This window comes from Manis javanica, chromosome 3 (assembly GCF_040802235.1).
Source record: "Manis javanica isolate MJ-LG chromosome 3, MJ_LKY, whole genome shotgun sequence".
In the NCBI taxonomy this organism is placed as follows: Eukaryota; Metazoa; Chordata; class Mammalia; order Pholidota; family Manidae; genus Manis; species Manis javanica.
The window spans coordinates 195,138,907-195,162,598 of record NC_133158.1 but is presented as its reverse complement, the minus strand read 5'-3'; the positions used below and the strand labels follow the sequence as shown (position 1 = coordinate 195,162,598).

The 23,692-nt window shown below is 33.0% G+C and overlaps 1 protein-coding gene across 13 annotated transcripts in view; it reads right to left on the bottom strand.

The window, feature by feature from the left end:
- Positions 1–23,692, bottom strand: part of FBXW7 (F-box and WD repeat domain containing 7) — a 223,707-nt gene that overhangs the window by 21,838 nt on the left and 178,177 nt on the right. For 12 of the 13 annotated variants that reach the window (XM_073232572.1, XM_073232574.1, XM_073232571.1 and 9 more), the window contains 2 exons: positions 6,983–7,065; positions 3,788–3,926 (listed from right to left, as the gene is read on the bottom strand). In XM_073232572.1, the coding sequence (XP_073088673.1) occupies positions 3,788–3,926; positions 6,983–7,065 (222 nt within the window). Of the gene's footprint in view, positions 1–3,787; positions 3,927–6,982; positions 7,066–9,484; positions 9,958–23,692 lie in introns of those variants that run through there. The other variant, XM_017669188.3, reaches the window with a different exon arrangement.

Sequence of the window (23,692 nt, the reverse complement as noted above, 5' to 3'; positions counted from 1 at the left end):
TTCAATTTTAAAACACATATTTTCTACTTTATCATTTTGAGTATAATAGGTATTTTCCAAGTACGTTATTAATAGTTTTAATGCAATGCAAATATGCATTGATTCAAATGCTAAAGATGTTAACCTAATGACACATGGATGTAACTACTGCTATTATTTCAGACTTGAGAAAACTGAGGCTCACAAGGCTCTTTCCCAAGAGAAGAAATTAACATTTTTGAGTCCCCACTGTGTTTCCAAGTATAGCTTTAAGCACATTTACATGTTGTCTCCCTTCTGACAACATTTTAGCTTTTTATCTATCTTACAAAGGATGAGAACAAATGTGAGTTTGGCTGCATAGTATCAATGAAGTTATCCACTTATTTAGTGACAAAGCCAGAATTTGGGCTAAAAACTTTTTCTTCTAAGTCATAAGTGCTTCTATCAGGATGCCTCTGAATATAAATTTCAACATAAGAGAATGTTAATGTTTATGGTGTCTTACTTAGCTTAAAATTTTCAAGTGAAAAACCACATATGAAAACCCAAATAAATAAACAAATAAAAATGGGCAATCCTCTCCCCCAAAATTGATGATCTGAAGCATCAGTCTGGCTGCCAGAAAAAAGCAGGAACAATGGTCACTGAAAAATTCAAACTACAAAATTTCTGGAGTATTTTTGTTTTGTTTTTAATTTGCACTTCTATTTTGCAGTGGCATTCGGTTTCAATTTCCCTTCATCCAAAATGGCATATCATTTGTTCTCAATTCAACTAACAAATTGAGTACACAGTCTTGGTCAGAATAGATGGAGCTGGACCAAAACAATGCTGTATTACCACCTGAGGAGCAATAGCAGAACACTAAGGGGACAAGCTCTCCCGTTTTGCTTGTTATGCAACAGAAAAGTCATCATTAAATGCCCCCAAGAGCATATCAGTAGAAATTATGCCAGTTTAATTATCCCTCAACTGTACCGCATAGGTCACCTCATGATTCCCCTACTTTACTAGATTATATCTCACCACAAGTTAGGCATTGAAGCATCATAAGCCTTTAGGCAAGTGATTCATCTCTAGTTACTTCGGCACCAGCCCTGAAAATAAAGGGCAGCATGCAACAATGAGGGCCTGGGTGTGTCTAGAGACAGACATGGTATTCAAAGGATTAGGGTCCTGATCTTCCTCTCTAATTGACCTTTTGTTGCTAGTAGATTTCTTTGCTACAAGAATATTTATCTGAAAAAATATATATATAATTCTTTATCAGGAGGGATAATTCTACACGTTATTCTTATTGACTAAGAATGAGTTGTCTTCACTGCATCTACTTGTTTGAAAAGCAATCAAAAGAGTTTTTCTACAGAACAAATGCTAGCCTAATATTCTTTAGTTTACTGAATCTCATTAAATTCTGAGAAACAAGTTTATTTGTTCACAATGAACATTTGTGAAGTTGGGATGCATCTAATATCTATGGTATCCCAGATCTGATGACAAACAGTATGTGGTAACATGTGGACATTTCATTAAGAAAAGCATGAGCCAGCTAAACAAACATTGTACAAAGGATTCCCTAACCACCCTCACTGAAAAATAAAGCACAAATACTCTATACTATAAGTCGATACTTAAGAAAGTTCTCTTAAATTTGGGGAAAAACCTAAATGGCTAGCAAATAATATTTTGATACTCTGATGAAACACTGGAAAAAATGGGGCCTTATCACATTAAAAATAAATCTCATTATGGACTACCTCCTGATAAGAAATAAAGAAATAAAACTTTTCATATAAAATAAACATTTTGGGGGCTGTCAACAATGGTGATACAACTATTACTAATAATGTAATTTTCATTCATGTTAGTACTTTCTTATAAAAATGGTATGAAATCAACTGCTGCACTATTCTCAAGGGCTGTGTTGCTCACAAATAAGCTTGGGCAAACATGACAACACATAGCCATATTCCCACTTCCTTGGCTTAATCAGAGATAGGGAATATTTTTAAAGTATTTCTTAAAGACTGTGTAAATGTCCGAGTTCTATTTTTACCTCTTATTAATGGATACATTTTAAAAGAAGGAGACCAAAAACTTAGAATTCTGAGGGCATTCATAGGAAAAAAAAATAATTAAAAAAAAATCATGAATCTGAGGTAAAAGAACAGGAGGAAAAGAGGGAATAATCTTTGGTGAAAGGTAAGTTTAATCAACAAATGATTATGAAAATAATTCTTTGTAATTGTAGTGATTCATGACTTTAAAACAACAATAAAATATAACTTTCATTCCTCTAACCCATAGATTCTCAATGTCAGTGCTCAAAGTGACATTTTGGGCCAAATAACTCTTTGCTGTATGAGGCTGTCTTTTACGTTTACTTTATGCGCTACATGCCAACAGTCTCCTGCCCTCCACCCCACTGAGTGTAACAACCAAGTATGTCTCAACCAAGGGAAAATCTGCTCCCTGCCAAGAACCACTGCTCTCACCTTTCAGTTACCAATTAAAAACAAAAGTTATCCTATTCTGCCTGTAATCAATTTTTTTCAGGTAGAAAACAATTTTTAAAATCCATTTAAAAGCAACATTGATTTAAGTGAGTTCTCCAGCTACTTTTAGAAAAATCTGGGGACATTTATTCAGCTTTTTAAATTATTGGATTTACATAAATGGACATTCCAAAATCTGAAATATCAAATAAAGTCAAATAAAGTATCTTCTTTTTCCCTTTTGTATTCTTATTCCTGCAGGTACCAATCAAGCAGGCAGAGGTAAGGAAGTATATTCATTTTACATTAGTGTGGTGGCTAATATCAGGGATATCTTCACTTTTCATTATTCCCTTAAGTTACTATATACAAAGAATAAGTGAGTGTTTAATCCATGACAACTGTTTTGCTAAATACTTGATTTATATGCATTACCTCACTGGAAGAAGAGATAAACCAATTTAATATCACTGTCATGAGTTACAGAGTTCATAAGATTCAAGGTTCAGTTGTAGCCAACTCTCCCAGTAAACTTTCAAAGAATTTAAATGTAGAATATAGTAATCAGAATTTGAACACAAAAAGCCAAATACAAGCATGGCACTGATGTAAAGAAGCTGCATCAACTATTGGAGGCTACTAGGATAAAACTGAAGGGTAAATTACCACCAGTCACCAATTAGTGGAGTTCGACATTAATCCTAAATGCAATGTAGATTAGGATACAAGTACACTCAGCAACCCTAGAAACCCAAACATAAAGGAGAAAAGGAAGGTCTTATCTAAAAAAAGCAATGAAAAATGCAAATGCACATTTATACAAAATAAGCATTAGACTCTCTGTAAATACACTTAAAAATCAAAATGAGCTCCCTTATTTTTAACATCATTTTTATTGAGATATACTTCACATAACATAAAATTCACCATTTTAAATGTACACTTCAATGGTTCCTAGGACATCCAACCTGCTCTGCAACCATCACCACTATCCAGTTCCAGAATACTTCCATCAGCCCAAAAAGGAACTCTGTATCAGCAGGTAGTCCCAACTTCTCCTCCCCCATGACATAGCAATCACTAAACTACTACCTGTCTCTACGAATTTGCCTATTTGGATATTTATATTTCATATAAATGAAATCATACAATATAGGGCCTTTTGTGTCTGGCTTCTTTCACTTAGCATAATGTTTTCAAGGTTCATCCATGGTGTAGCATGTAACAGTTCCTTTTTCATGGTTGAATAATCTCTTATTTTTTGCAGCAATTAAGTGAAGCATTTCAAGTACTGTGTTTAGACATGTCACCTGAAACATTTTCAGCCATTCCTGGAGGCCTGAAGGTGGTTGGACAGATGTAATTCGGCGTCGTTGTTGACCTTGGCCATTGGCTGCTCTCAGGTCTCCAAAAGTTGGTGTTGCTGAACATGGTACAAGCCCAGTGGTACTACAGAAAATAGAAGAGTGGAAACAAAGATGCATATTATTTAAGAAAAACATTATTTAATTATATATATATATAATTATACAATTATTTAGAAACAATAAATTTATAATAATTTAGTAAAAATGATGATCTGGCATATTTCAAAAATCAACAGAATTATTATTTTCTTGCTTATTCCCAGAGAGCACAAACCCTATTCTGCTATTCTTAGAGTTAGCTTCCTCTCTCCTACATAACCACCTATTATTGTCCCAGCAATGCTAATGCTAACTGCAATCAAATGACAATCTCTTTGGCAAAACTGCACGTTGCTGACACATACAAATAATCTTAAAATATTTCCTTAGAAGATACAGGTCCCACTTTTTTTACTATGGGTCTTTAGTGACATAATTAAGTAGAAGTTTAAATATACTTTATAAAAAGGAGTGTGAGATAGTAACACTTTAAAATATTCATATGTAGTAGTATTTTCAAATGTTCTGGACATTTCACTAGACACTAGACATTAGATCACTAATCCACTAGACATTATTCATGAAGTTTGCCACAAATGCCTTCTAAATTGTATATAGTATTACTCTCTAACTTTCTGTTGTTATTTATAACTTAGTCTAGATATTATTTGACAGTAAAAAGCCTTGATGGGAAATGTATTTACTCAAAATGGTAAGTATTGAGAACTTACATGCAAAATTGAATGAAATGAGATCATCTAAACACTTTCATCCAATAATTTAAACTTTGAAGATAGTTTAAACAAAACAAACCTAAAATTCAACTCTGCCACTAGTAAAATGAGGGAGTAATACTAGATGATCTCTCTCTAAAATTGTCCAACTCTTTAAAAATGACTAATTAATAGCAGAGAAAAGTATAGTTGTAACTATGTTATTAATATGCTGAACTTTACTTTCTAATTTAAATACCTAATGAATTTTTATAAACTCAAGGTAAATACTGAACATCTCTCTATTTTAGAGACATTTCAAAAAAAGAGCAGGGAGATTCAGTTAACACAATTACAACTGTAAGATAATCTTTTAATTTATTGAACTTGATAATAGAATGTTTTAAATCCAAGGAAGAGACAAATTGTATCCTAATAGTTGAATATTAAGCTCTGATGAATTACTAAGGAAACAACTCCCCCAATTGTTATCCATCTAATATATCTCATTATTTTCTTAAAAAATGTATCTCTGTCACATTTTACAGAAAGATCTTCATATTTACCACCTTTAAATCTTTTAACATTATCCATCTAAAACAATCTCTAACATTCAAGAATTAAATCTATTTTTTCTCCTATCAAAGGTAAGCTCTATTTTCTTCTCCAAAATGAAGATTATATGATTATAACTAATATTCTCTAATAAAAAGTGATGGAAAGTCAGTTTCATTTTAGTATTACAAGTCTGACCCCCACCAAATTTAAAAATATCAAACATGTACTGACATCTTTGTCAGTACATAAAAAGACATGGAATCAATATGCTGTTTAGTTTGTTTTAGTACAATTATATGTTAAAAGATTAAAAATAGAGCTTCTACCTTTTCAGTTGCATTCTCAATATAAAAAATGAGCAACTAAAAACAAATTTTACTAAAATGCTGTTCTGTAGTAAAAATTCAGCAGTCATTTTTAAATCATCTTAAAAACAACTGAATAATTTAATACCTTTTGTCCTGGTATCATCCATATTAATAGAAGACCAAAACTGTACAGCTGATTGGAATCTATACATTTAAAAAAGTTCACCTCTAACATTAAACTTTCTCATACAAGAAATACTTTATCAAGACTAGAGGGAAAAGCAAAAATGAAGCAAATAATTTTACTTGTCTACACCCCCTGGTTTTAGTGCCAAACAGTGAAATTTGCAGAAGGCAAAGAGTAAGTACGAGGGGGACAGTTAACATGGGGAAATCACTTATCTTATCATCTCTCCATTTTGTGCATATAAAACTAATAGTTTTATAAATCATAATTCTAATTATAATTCATCTAAAGCTAATTCTAAATCATAATAATGATATCTAAGTTTCATGACAGAGCATTTGAAAGAAATATTTTCCACAAGTGAATGAAATAAAAATTGAGACAGTTTCCCTGAATAAAAGAGATGCAATCTGTACCATGTTCAAGCACAAAACCTTATGTCTGAGCAGTGTAATTGTACTTCATCTTATGGAACAAAAATAACTCTAAATCAAAATATTTAGGGAAAAAAGAAGAAATGTCACCATCATGAAGTTCTTATGGTTTCTATAGCTAACTTTTAATCAGTTATTTGAAGAGGTGACAATTATGCAAAGAAAACCTAAAAAAGCTCTTAAGATACTTTTGTCATTTAAATTTTAAAATACCACATTCCTAACGACATCCAAAGCCATTTTAATTGGCTAGGTAATAGATATTGTGCTTCAGTTAGTCTAATTAGCGTGCGAGTAGGAAAAGTTTTATACTGATGCAAAATCCAAAAATGATGGAATGATGCACAAAACAAGACTACAATTGTATTTAGTTGTTATGGGAACTATTATATTGGTGCAGAAATGTATGCATTAAAAACATAAGACTTGCCAAGCAAATAAAAGGGGATTTTTAACACAGTAATATCATGAAATTAGTGTTAGTAATTGTGAGGTTTGTTTCCCTGCTAAAATGTATCTTCAATTTTTCATACATAAATTTCCACCCTAGAAGAACTGTTGCTATAGTAACAAGATACATTTGCTCATGTTCATATTTTAGGGTTTACTTTTTTAGAACTCCTTAAAAATTGTGATTTAGTAATTTTGTTGATAAGAGAACTCCTGCTTGTGTCTTACTTCAATGTATTAGTAACAAATATAAAGCTATAGTGGCAGTCATTCTTCTCATTTAAAATGATGTATTTCCCAATTTTCAGGTATCTCAAAATGTGTCAAATCATCTGCAATACTAGTGACATTATAATTCTATGAGAATAAGCTGAAATGCTTTTAGAAACATCAACTCTTTAAAGAAACATGAGAATCATGAAAGAACACATTATCACACTTAATATTACCTTGTATATTCTGAGACTTTGCATGGTTTCTTTCCCAAAGAAAAAGAGCGGACCTCAGAACCATGGTCCAACTTTCTTTTCATCTATAAGGTAAAACAAGTAACATACATTAAAAAAAAAAAATCTGTCCAACTATCAAATCTCAACATTAACATTGGTAATATTGAAAAAAAATTCTTAAATTTTTATATGCCTATAATGTTAATTAGGCATAGCTAACTAATATAGAAAATAAATGTTTTCATAGTTTCTTCTATTAGTTCTACTTTGTTTTACTCTTTGGCAAGACAGGAAAGGTGAACTGTCCTCCCTAATATTTTGTTCAGAAGAACAAACAGTGATTTAAAAAATGAAATTCATCATGTATATTCCTTGAGAGTAACGTACTATGCCCTTCACATTTTCAAGAACCAACATAAGGGAAAATGTTATGTTAATCCACACAGAAAAGAACCATATCTAACATGCCTTTCTTACTCATCTTCATTTTTCTTTAAAAACATATTTTATGAAAGATAACTAAATTCAACATTTCAAATTCAGAATGGAAGTAACAGTAACTGAACTTAAAACACATTGAAAGGGTAAAGAGAATAATGCAAGTAAAATTATCTTGAAAATTAATTATAATAAGGCATAAAGCAATTAATATGGGCAATGAGGACAGCAAAAAAAGTAAATCTGTAATAGAGAAATCTGGAGATGGAATAATAAAGGTGAGAAAAGCCATCAACTCATATTTACATGGAATGTAACTACTGACAGATACACTTGCTCAGGACAAAACATTCTAACTTGAAAAGCAACAAGATTTAAAAGGAGTGACTTATGTATCTTTGTAAAGTATATCCAACGTTTATACTTTTAAAGAATTTCATTATGCTATATGTAAGTAATACTGAAAATATTTGGGATTGCATTTTATGAACATCAACATTGAAATACTTATTTTTTATATTTCACTATCAGTTAACTGAGGTCATCTAACTATACATATAATATAAAACTAGAAAATAAGATCTGGTAAGATTCAACTTTTTCTACTTCAACACCCTCCTCGGATTTGTGTCTGCTAATTAATTACTGTATTATTAAAAATTACAGGGGAAAACCCCAGAGTGATAGACAACTATCCTCATTTTTATAAGGATAAACTTATTCTGCAGTAGCCTTAATTTTTTATCTATAGCCTCACATGAGAACATCATAAGACAGCATGCTACACTGTAAATACTAAAAAGAACCTACAAGACTTTAAAAATTCTTTTTGAACCAACTAGGGTAATAAAGACTATCATCATGAAAAAGTCTTCCACAATACAGGGACGATCTTAAAATATTAGGGGCTAGAGGTGAGGGTACAACCAGTTCTTCCACAATTTATACTTCCGTTCATGAAATACCTACTGGAAAGAAACGGAATTGTCTTATTTCAACCCTTTAGAAGTTTCTGTACTCAGTACATTGTTTAAAAGTGATTTTTCTCAAAAACCATTATTTTCTTTGTCCAAATAATTTTAATAAAGAGCAATAATAAATATAGAGCTTTAATACATAGGTAGCCACGTGCTTGCATGTATATAAATTATAGACACACACAAATATATACATACATGCAAATGTATCCATCAAGAAGGTGAGTAGGTACATGGTACCTTGGAAATCTAGTTTTTTAATAATGCCCACAGATTCTTCCTTTCAAAATTATTATGAGAAACTCTGATATTCATTCTAATTAAGTTTGTGATACTGGCTTTCAGAACTTCCCTGGATATCTGGTAAATACATTGGTGCAAATGCCACTTGCCACTAAAACCAAACTTTATTTCTATCTTAGAGATCCTACAATGAATAAAAATGTTTGAAATACACAGCAAGGGAACTAATGAGAAAGGATTTTACCTTTAGAATATTCTACAAAATAAAGCACTTTCTGTGTGACTATGGAAGTCTTTTAGATATTATATTGTTTACTGAAAATACTGACTTTAGAACCAAAAAATCAATTCTGCAATTTTTAAGGGGTGCAGAAAGTAATTATGATCTTTTTAAATATAAATTCCAAATATTCTCATGCTCTCCACTTTAAGAGTCAACTAAAGAAAAAAGAAATACATACATATATATATATATATATATATATACATATATATATATATATATAAGATATGGAAAAAGACAAAAAGATTCACTAAAAACCAACTAAGGGCAGAGTATTTCCAGGTCAGCATTTAACGGATCCACATTTCTGAAGTCTGAATATATTTTTAGTGAAAAATTCTCAGATTAAAATGTACATTTTATTTTAAATGTAATACTTCTTACAGCTCACGCTGTCTTCCCATTATTTGCTTACATTCACGATATAGAACAGAATACCAGACATCCAGCCACCCACCAAAATTAGAGGATACTGCAGCCATCTCTGATGATACAGATTTTCCTTCTCAGGCAGGCACGCACACACAATCATACAGCACAGGAAGAAAACAGATTACTTACTTTGTAAAAAATCATTTTTAGTGTGCCGTAGAAACCCATATTTTCTGTATTTTTCCCCTTCAGTGATTCTGTGCCCCCGTGTGTCCGGCTGCTTGGCAGTCTCTGACAATATAGACCTTTTTCAGGTAGGTATGTCACAGATTCTAATGTGGACATGCTCAGGCACGTCAGAAAAGGAAGATTAGGGAGCAGAACCGGCAACAAAACTCCACAGTAAAGGCAAATGCAGCTCAGTATCAAACCGCTTCTCGGGACACACATACATACATGCAGCTTGACTGTGGAGAACTCGAGGGAATAATGAGAGAGAACCGAGAAGATTATTGGAGGAGACTATGCCCTGTCAAAGCCTTGACTGAACAGATTCCTCCCTCAGCAGCAGAGGGATCAGATTACATCTTCCCTTGAACACAGAATGGTGCAGTCCAGGATTCAGCAATGCAGACTGCACATCAATTATATGGTGATCCGCTCCAGGGAACCCGTGAGCACGCAACGCACGGAACAGAGGGGGCCGTGGGCAGCAAATGAGACCGCCCCCACACGACAGCCCCCCTCTCCCCTTTCAAACTTTCAGGAGATCATTTTTATTTTGTAAAACCTGAATTTTTCAAGAGTTTTAAATGGTAAGCATCATTGCCACAAGTAAGTCCTTTCAGAAACATTTTGAAAATGGAATATATTTTCATACAGTCCTCCCAACAGAAGCGAAGCAGGCTATTTTCAGCAACTGTTCCCCTATTGCAGTGTTGGCTGATCAGATCTTTCAAGTAGCTTAGATGGTACAAAATGGGCAATCCCAAAGGGAGAAATTAAATATTCTCTAGGGGAATTTACAATAAAGTAAACCAGTTTGGAGCATACAGCATTTGCAGAAATTAGGTGGTAAATTATAATGCACCCTGTATATTTCTTATATTAAGATTTAATGAAAATATTCCCTATGTGCTCCCATTTCATTTGTTTAAAACATAGTTTTCATAAATTATCACACACTTCATCAACTTTAGAAATCATGAGAATATCTCTTCAGGATTATGAAACTAGTATTAAGTATAAAGTTTGGCCAAGAGGTTCTGTTGTTCCAAAGGGAGCAAAAACTGTGCTCATTGGAGAGTCTAACCCTTATTTGTTAATTTAATCTTGAGTAAAAGGAGGCCTTGGACTGTTACTTCCAGAATTATTCTGACAATGTGTATTGCTTGTCATTAAAAAGGCATTTTACATAATAATAAAAGGTACCACAGTTTGCCTGAAGGCAGCCTTTTTCTTTGAACGACTACTGCACATATCTAGATATTTCATTTTGCAACTTGCTACACAACTAAGCTTTAGAGGCAAATTATAAGATTCCTTGGACTAGAAAGGCCCATTATTTAAGGGTCTAGTTAATTAACTCCTACCCTCCCCATTAATGTTCTTTATTACAAGCAAACTGTGTGCCTATAGTCATTTAAGTACTTAGAAAGTTTCTTCAGAAAAAAAAGAAATACTAGTTGGACTTAACATTTTAATACTCTCTGCTATGTTAGTAAATGACTTTCATTAAGAAAATGATTCTCAATACTGTGCAAAGTAGTATGATAATCTAAAGAATAAATGTTTACCTTTATAACAAAGACTTTAAGTCAGTGTAATGTCTTCTACTTTAAAATATAAATGAAATAATATAAAATTTGATGAAGATGTAATTCTAGGGTCTCCTATTTGAAATTATATTCTATAGTCTATTATCTTTTTAAAAATCTCTGACCTGGCTCTGAAATTACTTCTTACCCTCAAAAACAATATGTACATGTTCACAGCAGAAGTTAGTTTTCTATATAAACAACAGCTTACTTTAAAGGGAAGTTTTTTAAAAAACAAATAGCTTACACTTAGTAAAAAAAAACTCCAACAGCTAGGAATGGACCCACCACCCTTTTATTAGAGGCTTCAGAGCACTCAGGATTGAAAGAGATAATTCCTCCTCCACCTCTCTCTATTCTGGGCTATCTAAAAAATTAATTGCAAAATGAACACCTGAAATTTCCTCTAAAGTTTGTCAGTGTAACTAGCTTGTCAGAGGACAAATGGACCACCCAACAGTCATAAAAATGACTTCAATTGAAATCATGTCCTACTAACATTTTCAAATTAAGTCTACTCACTTGTTCAACACACAGACCACCTTTAACACACAAGAGACAATGTCTCAAAACCTAAGATATTTAAAGAAGAAATTAATTTTGTACATTCAAAGGAATGTTTTTATGGTTACATGGCTCCTGTGGATGTCTATGAAGTTATAACAAATGTATATTTATATGCAGGTATGCATATATATTCATGTTGTATTTCTGAACAGGCAAAATATTTACATGGCTGAAAATATTTACATTGGTCAGAAATCAAAATGGTGTACAAAAAGTATACATTGAAAAGACTTTCCACCCCCCATCGCCCCCATCTACCATGGATTCCACTTGGTAAATATTTTTATTAGTCTGTTTATCCTTTAAGTGAGAATGTATATGCTTGTAAGTACTCACATGAAGACTTAATTTTCCCAAGTATTTAAATAATTCTCCCTAATATCTTGTTTACAATGATAATTTGAACTGTGAAGGAAGAATTTGCCAAGCAAAGATACTCAACCAACTCTCTAACTGGATTTCAAATTAACAGAATAAAAATGATTTTCAAAATTCTCTGAAGTACTATTAATGAAAACTTTTTTTCATTTACTTTTATCATACATTCTACATGAACAAAGAAAATGAAAATCATTCTGACATTCCTATTTCTGGGAGTACTGGCTAAAATCCAGATGTTTAAAACTTAATTCAGAGATTTAAGTTTTTAGTAGTATGACTGAAAAAGCTTTTGTGTATCTACATCTACCTATCTTATCTCTATGGTAGACAGAAACATTTTAAAACAGGTCAGTTCATAATCTATGTTAAACAAGTTTACAAAAAAACTAACTTATGCTTTAAGCTAGGAAGGTTAACTAGTAAGTACAGTGAAAAGGCAGCTAGCTAGTCAACCACTATAGCTAAGAAAATACTTGTCATCCAAATTTTTAGAATTAATATCTCAATGTATTAAATATATTCCCCCTACAGTAAACTAAATTTTCATGTAATTTCAGTTAAGCAGGACATTTCACATTCTATAAAAAGTTATTTCTTGTGCTGACTAACAGTCTGTAGGCCCTGTTGAAAATCTATTAGCAAGAGAAGTAACTAACAATGAGGTCTAGAATGCTAACTCAGATCCAGTGCTCATCTCATCACAACTTCATTGAGCTTTGTATATGAAAAGAATGGATCAGAGCAGTAACTTGGAAAAAACAACCCACAAAGATATGAAGATGTACTGCCCCAGAATCTAAGCCTCTGGGAAATAACTGCAATAGATAGAATGATTAACCTGTGAGCTAGTACAAGAGAAAGGGATCTTTCTGAGTGCTTGGTTGGGATGACTAAGTTTTTTGAAGGGCAAACTGTAGCTGTGGGCAGAAACAAAACTAATCTACATATAAATAGCACAGTGGAACAGTCTTCACTGAATCATGTATCTTCAGAGAAGATGGTATATACATGGTATCAACAGGAGTAAGAGCACTTTTCCTCATCCTGACTCTCAGAGTTCATTATGTCCATTTTAAATGTCTTCTTCTATTACTGCACTTATCATCCTAATGGTCATTATTTTTACACATCTTACTCCCTTATTATTTATTCCTTGAAGGTTCACAGCTTACTCTAAGATACAGTAGAAAAATGATATATATAACAAATAATCAATATTTTTGACATACAAATAGTAGCAACCATGGCATCATTTTTCTAAAGCATAAGTACATATTATAGTTAGTACTAAAAAGTCTATCTGTTGTATTAGTTGGTGATATTATGAATACTATTCGTTCTTTCTGTTACCTTGCTAGTATTTAAAAGTTTACTTAATTTTTATAGTAAGCTGGAGAATGCTTTTGTATTTTATGTCAGTGATTTTCTTTATTATACCATGCCAACATTCTTTACTCTAATATTACACACAGAAAACTACCTACCACAGTTAACTGTCTGGCTCTGGACACAGAATTTAGATTAGAGACAGTTCAAACTTTCAACATCAAAGAAAGGAATGTCAAGCATGTTGAGGCTGAAACAAACTTCTGGAAATCTCACTTACCCACTGTCATTAACTTTCTGAGATGCAAGTTCTTATTAAAAGGTTCACAACTGAAACTGGCAAATTAATAACCTGTCTTATCACAGGTATTATAATAAATAATATGCATGCCTAGTATCTACCTTTTCCTTAATGCAAGTAGGTGGTAGTGTTGATCAGTAAGCTATTTTCCATGTTGATTTACCATTAAGCATTCATTTAGCACCTACTATGTGCCAAGCACAGGATATTACATTGTTAAGAAAACTGTTTCTTCCTCTATTGAACTTATGGTCAGTTTAGGAGAATAGGGTATCTCACACACACACACACACACACACACACACACACACACACACACACACAAAGAACTCTCACTAAAATTAGTTCTAAAATTTTTTGAAAATATGTAAAATGAAACAAGATAAGCCATATTTAGTTTGAAATTACCATCCAAGTAATAAAAGACATATTGAAATACTACTGCTTAGATAAAAAAATCCCAAACACTATTGTAATATACAACTTTGTTTAAAATAAACTTGTTGGGGAGGAGGATGTGGGATGCTTTGATAATATACAAAATCCTAACCTCAGTAAATCAAAATAGCATAACTGAGACTGGTTTAAAAAAATTTTTAAATAACTGTAATTATAGGAGTGGTACTTTTATACATTTTTGTTTTTCTTAAAATTTAAGGTATTCATAAGTTTTTACAAAAGAGTAGCCCCTGAGGATTTGCCACAAATAAACTGCAACATTAATTCAAGCAGTAGAAGTTTCTTTCATACCTTCAGATTGGGCCAAATTCATGATCTGATAAACATATGTACAAGTGTATGTGTCTACCAATATATAAATTAACAAACATACAGAGTTTGACACAATAATGCAAGTAAGAGTTCTATTTATCACAGCTGAAGAAAACAATGAAGACAGGAGTTTTGCTTGTTTGCTCTTCTAAACTTTATAGAGCTGAGACTTAATACATGTATCAAAACATTTCTTAAAATACTCCTTTACAGAAAGGCAACACCTGCGATAATTTGACAAAGTTAGTAAATCACTTTGAAGTTCACCTAGACAACAATCTTTATTGCTTATGCTTCAAATCCAAAATAAACTACCAATAAGCATCTTGAATTCATATCCAAATATTTTCCTCTCAAAATTTTATTAGAATTTTTTTATAATAATCCTTTCAGTAAAGTAAGGATAACATCAAGGAAAACTATAAAAAATAAGGTTGATTTCAAGAAAAATAAAACAGCAAATATAACCTAGGGATTCAATTAACATGGATAAAGAATGAAATCAATTTTCCCTCAGTGTAGAGCCTAGAACCCTATTCACTCTTCCATATTTTACTGCTGCTTTTTGTGATATTCAAACATATTTACCTGACTTGAGAAACATTTTCCATAGTGGTAGTATATCAATCTGCTATTTTAGTACTGTTCAAACATTGCTTAAAGTTATGGAATTAATTTCTTAAATTAGTCATGTCTTAAATTTAGTCCTGATCAAAAAGTTTTGAGAAAAGAGCTAAAGGCTAAAGAGTAAAAAAACTGTATACATTGAATCAACAACAGTAACAAAAAAACATTAACAGCAGGAAACCATACAGTGAAGAACTACAAGGGATCTTGGAAGTATCTAATCCAATTCCCCTTTGTGGAATGAACTGAGCTTTGGAATTGGAGAAACCTGCATTTTATCACCAGCTATGCCATTATTACAGTGTAACCTCATACGGGTTATTTGAGCTTTATGAGTTCCATTTTTTCTATTTGTAAAAATGTAATTATATCACCATCTACCTTACCAACCTCACCCACAATGCCATTGTGAGGCCATAGTAGATACCCAGCACATAACAGACATCCTATAAATACCCTATAAAATCAAGTGTCCTGCTCAGTTATACATCTGTATTAGAATCTTAGACTCTGGTCCCAAGTTCATTACTTTTATCTAATTTCTTTTAGATAATGATAGTTCAAGTTCAGCTAAAACAAAAATCAGACATTGCTAAAGAAGGAAAAAATGTGATTTATTTTGCAAATAGCAATTAACTATACAAACCACAATAAAACTTGATTATTCAGTTCATGCAATGATCATCTAGGTCTATGTAACTATACTTCCGCTACATGTGGGAAATCTGAGGTAAAGACATGGTGACTGAGGCAACGTGACAGAAACTGAAAGATTTAGTTTAAAGGAAATCAAAAATAAGAAATGATCATCTACTATATCCCAGTATCTGCAAAATGCTACTGAGGACAAATAAAAGGATTACAATAACCCGCTTCCTCTAAGATACTTAAAATTCAACTGGCAAGACAAGAAACTAATAAAGAACAATATTTGAATAACTACCAAGTGCCAAACTGGGTAGTACAGAAAGTCAGAAAATGGAGAAATCACTTAAGTAGTCTAGGAAGATTTCATAAAAGATATTGTCTTGTTTCTAAGCTGCCATGACTCATTCTTCCATTTTAGAACTACTATGTGTCTATCTGTACAAGGAGAACTTTACTTGAGGGTGTGAAGACTGTTGGCTTTTTTAGTTATAAACCCTGACTAATAAGGAGTTCTTCTGTTTCAATAGGCACTCACACAAGAAATCATACATGGAAGCAAGTGTACTCTTGAATACAGGTGGGGAATGGTGCAGAAAGAAGAGATTTCAAAGATCACCATTCACTCAAATACTATACTCCCACAAAACCTTGATGAAAAAAAGACAATAAAAAACGTAACTCAGGGCAGTAGGTATATAATGTTTCATTGATTCTCTCCTACATGTGGCCAAATAACCACGTTGCTATTCAAAAATGCATGCCTTGCTTGTGAGATTAAATACTTTGTCTTATTCCATGCCCAGGCCTTTCTCCCATGCTCTGATCATCTAGCCTCCTTAGTACTACAGGGCATTTTGAAGTCACAGATACAAAACTAGGTGAAGGGCTGCTGTAAAGTAGAAGGTATATGAAATCCAAACACATGATATAAAGTATGGTCTTTTTGAAAATATATATGCATATATGTAAGTGTGTGTGTGTGCATGTGTGTAAGCAACAAGAAAAGCCAACATAAATATATAAACATATTCACAGTGGTCTTCTAAGTGGCTTAGTAAGAGATTATGCCCTCTTTTTTTTCTTACCTGTCAATAAATGAGTATTGTCTGCATAACTTTTTGAGCACTTAGTACGTGCTAACAACTGTTCTAGATATAAGGTGGTAAACAATGCAGATGAGCTCTCTCTTATAGCTTACATTCTGGAGAGGGGAAGACAATAAGTAAACTAGTCAATGAATAGGAGGATAATTTCACATAATGCCAGGATCTAAGAGAAAAATAAAACAGGGTGCTATGAAAGAAAAAGTTAGGCTAATAAAAAAAGTGGCTAATTTTGAATGGCATCACCAAGGAAACAACTTGTAAGTCAAAATGATAATGCAGAGCCTGCAATCAGCAAGAATAAGGCGAGGGTGGCTTGGATGAAGTGACTGGTACAAGATGAAGTCAAAGAGCTAACCAAGGACCAGATCATGTAGGATCTTATAGGTCATGGTCGAAATTGGATTTAATTCTAAGTGCAATGTAAAGTGATTAGAGGATTTCTAGAGTGGGAGTAATTTAACACAACATCTGTATATATATTCATTTATATATTTAATGTATATAAAATTTAAACCACTCACAAAGTAATTCTCACTTGAAATTAGAGATAAAGAGAAAAGAATACATAACTGTATTTTAACTCTTTTCAACTCTTTCATGTAGCAATAATTCTTCCATTTTGCTCATCACTTGTTACCTCATACTAACTCTCAAACTCAGTACCTATTCCAAAAGATTTCTAAGTTTGGAAAGGGAAGAAAGTTGAAAAAGCAGGTAATACTTAGTCTGTACCATGTGCCAAGCACTATTTCAATTTTTTATATCTAGTAACTCAACTCTGTAAGAATGGTTATCTAGGTTATCTACCATAACATATCTGTTTCCTTGCTCTTCAACTTTCTATGTTCTGATTTTATCTTTCCAGTAGATAATTTTCTCTTTTCAAGAAAAATAGAGATATTGGGCTCAGATCTCTATAGGTTGTCAATTTATCTGCCAGCCTTGTTTTAGTAAATGGCTATGATGGTGAAAGACATGGTTACCCTTAGTTACTGGAAGTGAAAGGGTTTAACCCATGGTACACTTTTAAAACTTGCTTCTCTGTGGTCATAAAAAAATCTAAAACATAATTACAGAATCTTAATATTGGAAAAAGCCTTCAATTGAAGTTTAGCACAGCTTCAGGTATACCCTCACTAGTATGCAGTAATCCAGAATCTATTTATTCCAAAATACATGTAATTCTCAACTCTGTGATCTTCTATTAGTTGGCTTACCAATTTTGATAATTATATCCAATTGTAAATATTTGACTAGCAGATACATGAAGTCCAGAGTCAAACTTACTGCTCTTTTTAAAATACAGCAGCTCTTCTCATGTCCAGCATCTTATAAGTTTTCCAGAAGAATTCAAAATGAGAAGGTACAACTTTAACCAATCTTTCAAAAATCTAGTTATGAATCAAAGTCTGTGGACTGGAACTAATTTCACTTATTCAAAAACATTTATTTATTCCATATTGGTGCCAGGCCAGTAAGAAACATAAATCATACCAGGATCTTGCTCTAGAAAGTGTACATCATAGTAATCTTTCATCAATTCCTTACTTATTTTTAAAGTAGCTTGCCTGCTCTTTAAGTATTCAAGTGTTTGATGTACCTGTCAAGCAAGCAGGGAAGAACCTAGTAATCATGCCCCCACTACATTTAAGAAGGAGGTTTCTAAATACTCATTTTAGAAACACTAATTCACATTTTAAAGCAATTACTGTATATATAATTTAATGAACTGCATTCTTTGCTTTGAAAGAATCAAGAATTATATGACTAGCATGATGTTTACATGACCCCCCTATACCTTTTCAGGACATTTCAAAAGACTGTAAAGATTCATTAAATAAAGTCTGAGTACAAAAACATATTGCTGGGAATAGATGGGTCATGAGTAGGGTTTGACATAATTTTGCTTGTCATGGAAACATTTTCAAACTATTAATTTGTAAAGATATTTACAGTAGTCTTTTATTTGCAGTGAGCTGTAAGATTGATGGTTAGGAGCATTTGGTATCTTGGCAAAATTACTGTAATAGAAATACTTTAAAGTTCATTTCTTTATTAAAAAGTTATTTAACATTTAAGAAATATTTATCTATAAATACTTATCACTGCCAAATGTTTAAAAATCAACTTTTAAAGTTTGTCACACTTAATAATGACTCTATAAAAAGTTATTTCTATAGGATGGATATCATGAGCTTAGCACCAGTTGTGTGAAAGATTGGTATGGAATGATGGCAGATAACTACTGAACAAATGTACACTACAACTTAATTAAGAACTGCTCTGTGCATATTCTGGTCTATAGAGTACTGCTACATGGTAATTTGAGAACACTTTTAAAAATTAATCCTAAATTTTTTTTGGACTCAGTGAAAGTTCAAACTTCTACAACATGAAAAAAAAAAAAAGAAAATCCTCTGAGGAACAGCTTGAATTTACCAAGGAATGTACAGGCATGCCTTTTTTAATTGAAATTTATTATCGTGCTTTACAGATACTGTGTTTTTTACAAACTGAAGATTTGTGGTGGTCCCACATCAAGCAAGACTACTGGTGTCATTTTTCCAACAGCATTTACTTATTTCATACCTGTGTGTCACATATTGGTAATTCTCACAATATTTGGTGTTTTTTCATTATGACTATTTGTTACGATGATCTGTGATCAATGATCTTTGATGTTACTGCTGCAATTGTTTTGGGGCATCAGAAACTGCGCACATATAAGACATGAATTTAACTGATAAATGTTGTATATGTTCTGACTGTTCCACCAACCAGTCCTCCCCCCCGTGTCTCCCCCTTTCCTTTGACCTCCCTATTCCCTGAGACATAATAATATTGACACTAGGCCAATTAATAACACTGCATGGCCTCTGAGTGTTCAAGTGAGTTACACATCTCTCACTTTAAATCAAAAGCTAAAAATTATTAAGCTTAGTGAGGATGGCATGTCAAAAGCTGAGACAGGCCCAAAGCTAGGCATGTCGCACCAATCAGCTAAGCTGTGAATACAAAGGAAAAGTTCTTGAAAGAAATTAAAAGTGCTACTCCAGTGAGCACATGAATGATAACAAAGCAACAGAGTCTTTTGCTGAAATGGGGAAAGTTTTAGTGGTCTGGATGGAAGAAGATCAAACCTTAACATCCCTGAAGCCAAGCCTAACCCAGAACAAGGTTCTAACTCTCTTCAATTCTGTGAAGGCTGAGAAAGGCAAGGAGGCTGCAGAAGAAAAGTCTGAAGCCAGCAGAGGTGGGTTCATGAGGTCAAGGCAATGCCTGGCTTCAAAGCTTCAAAGGACAACCTGACGCTCTTGCTAGGGATGAATGCAGCTGGTGACTTTATGTTGAAGCCAATGCTTATTTGCCATTCTGAAAAATCCTAGGGCCTAAGAATTATGCCAGATCTATTCTGCCTGGGCCCTGTAAATGCAACAACAAAGCTCAGGTGACAGCACATCTGTTTACAATATGGTTTACTGAATTTTTAAGCCTACTGTCAAGACCTACTGCTCAGAAAAAGAAGAGATTCCTTTACACCTGGTCACCTAGGAGCTATGATGGAAATGTGAGATTAATGGTGTTTTCATGACTATCAACACAACATCTATTCTGCAGCCTACGGATCAAGGAGTTATTTCAACTTTCAAGTCTTATTACTTAAGAAATACATTTCATAAGGTTGTAGCTTCCTTAAATAGTGATTTCTCTAATGGATCTGGACAAAGTAATTAAAAACCTTCTGGAAAGGATACACCATTCTAGTTGCCATTAAAAACATTCGTGATTCATGTGAAGTCAAAATATCAACATGAACAGGAGTTTGGAAGAAGCTTATTTCAACCCTCATGCATGACTTTGAGGGGTTCAAGACTTCAGTGGAGGAAGTAAATACAGATGTGGTAAAAACAGCAAGAGAACTACAATTAGAAATGGAGCCTGAAGTTGTAACTGAATTGCAACAATCTCATGATAAAACTTGAATGGATAAGGAGTTGCTTTTTAGGGGTGAGGACAGAAGGTGGTTTCTTGGGATAGAATCTACTCCTGGTGAAGATGCAGTGAAAATTGTTGAAAGGAAACAACGGATTTGAATATTACATACATTTAATTGATGTAGCGTTTGAGAGGACTGGCTTAAATTTTGAAATAAATTCTACTATGGGGAAAATGCTATCAAACAGCATCATATGCACTACAGAGAAATTGTTTAAGGAAGAGTCAACCATGAGACAAACTTCACTGTTGTTTTATTTAAAACAACTACAACAGCCAACCCAAATTTCAGCAACCAGCACCCTGATTAGTCAGTAGCCCTCAACATTAACACAAGACCCTACACCAGGAAAAAGATTATGACTCTCTGAAAGCTTGGACGATAGCATTTTTTAGTAATAAAGTGTTTTTAAAATAAATGTGTGTGTATACACACATACATATATATTTTAGACATAATGCTACACTGGGAAATCAAGAAATTCATTTGACTCACTGTATTACAATACTAGCTTTATTGCGGTATTCTGAAACTGGACCCACAGTATTTCCAAGGTATGCCTGTAAAGTCAAAGCTACCAAAAAGATGTTCAACTGCAGAATATTCTTAAAACTGTAGTATTTTTGTTAGCTTTGGGCTATAGACATACACACATATTTCCTTCTTTAAGCCTTTCCTTTATTCTATCAATAGACAAATAGCATATTAGAATTTTTTCAAGGGATGTTAAATGAAGATATGTTAATCATATTCACAATGTAAACAGCAAAGATTAAAACTAAAAGGTACTTTCTAGTATATTTTTATTCAACATTTATTAAACAGTTGTAATGAACAGATTTTGTTGGAACAATATGTAATTTACTTCCCACCAATTCACTTATTTCAAGGGCTTTAACTCTGTGAAATTCACAGTTAAATATCTGTTCATAAACAGAATAGGAAAAGAAAACTACTGTGAAAAACATTTATGGTGAGACTCTAACCCCAAATTCCATTTCAATATTATTAGTGTCATTCAAATTAATCCTCTGAGTCACATAATGGTTCTCTATTTTCTAAACAATGAAACAAGAAGGGGAAAAAAATTCAAACATTTAATTTTTATAGATATAGATCTACCACATTCAAGAAATATTTAGCCTGGGTTACTGAAAGCCAGACACTAAGCAAAAAGGATGCACAATTGAGCAATATGCAGTCTCTGTCCTGGAAGAACTCCCAATTCAGGCGGAAGGACAGACAAGTCAATAAAAAAATGACAAATCAATACACTTGATAAATGAAATTGCTTCATTTATACGACAACAGAGAGAGCTAGAAAGAGGAAGAGAGAAATATTTTCAGGAAACGCACATGGCAGGATTTTAAACCAAAGGAATAAAGAAAAAATAAACACTAGACTTTAATCTGACTTGAGTGCTCCTTCAGTGCCCACTATCAAAGATACTGTAAGCTATTCTGAGTAAGTCTGAATCAGAACTGAACAGGGAACTCTTTTCTAAAACTATGTTCTCTTAAGAAAATGAAGTATACAGGAAAGAGAACTTCCTATGTCAGGCACTCTTTTAGGTACTTCACTTATATTAAATCATGGAAACTGTGTAACAAGGCTCTAAAGTAGGTACTATTATTATCCCATTTTACTGATGAACAGTGCAGTTTAAGTAACTTCCATAAGTCACATAACAATCCAGTAAGTTAACTAGGGTTGAACACAGGCAGATCTTGGTTTCTAGTTTACAGAAAATGAAACAGGGTTTTCTACGTACATAGCAAGAAGTATTGGTAATTAAGAAATCTCTAGGACGTTTTCTGAGCTATTTCAGTATGCAAATGAGTGAGGTGTGCATGAAATCTAAGGTAGATTCACAGCAGACACAGAGAAAGAAGAAACAGACTAGGCAACTAATTGTGTACTCTGATTCACTTTACTTCCGGGAATTAACCCAGAGCAGTTTGACAAAGAGTTAATACCCTACTGCCCATGCTTCCTTGGTGAAGAACTGCTTCCTTCACCTTTGACATTATATTGAGGCTAGGCAGTCATCAGTAGGCATAGTGGTTGAAAGTCTGATGAAAGGTGCTTATAATATATGTTTTGCTTCCTTTTCCCAAGCCTCTAAAAACTTCCATGTCCTGCCCTTACTTGTTCATGTCCTGTGCTTTACTTTCCTACAACAGGAAATAAAGAAAAAGAGCTGAGAATAGAATACGTAAAAGTATCCCCATTGGGAGGTCCTTTTGAAGGGTTAATAGGTCTTTTACCCTTATCAAAATCACCTGAATGCTATAGAAAACTGCCAAAAGTTATGTAATACTCACTGAAGAAACTGCTTTAAATGCTCTTTATTGGTTATTTTTAAATACAAATACACTTAACAGGGAATTAAGACTTCTACTTGGTCTTGAACTTTTTTGTTTAGTAGACAGCCTGGAAATATTTCACTTGTTAACCAAGTGGTGTATACATGATCTACATGGGGGTGTGTGTGTACAGCACTTCTCTGAGTATATATAACATGCTCTTAAATATATGGCTATCACTTTGGCACTGTTTATAATTTCATCATGTATGACCTTTTCTGCAAATAATCCATCTTTAATAAATGTCAATTTGATCCATGTATGGTTTTCACTTTCTAGTAGTTAACATCAGTGTTGATACTGTGATTCCATCTTATAGTTTATTATTTCTATTATCTCTAATTGCCTTTATTCTACCTGTGTAAAGAGTCTACATAATAACACATGTAAATTTATGTTTATATTAATAACCCACAAACATTCATTCAACATTTATTTGGGTGCCAACTGTACATCAGGTAAATTAAGTACAGTCTCAGCTTCATGACT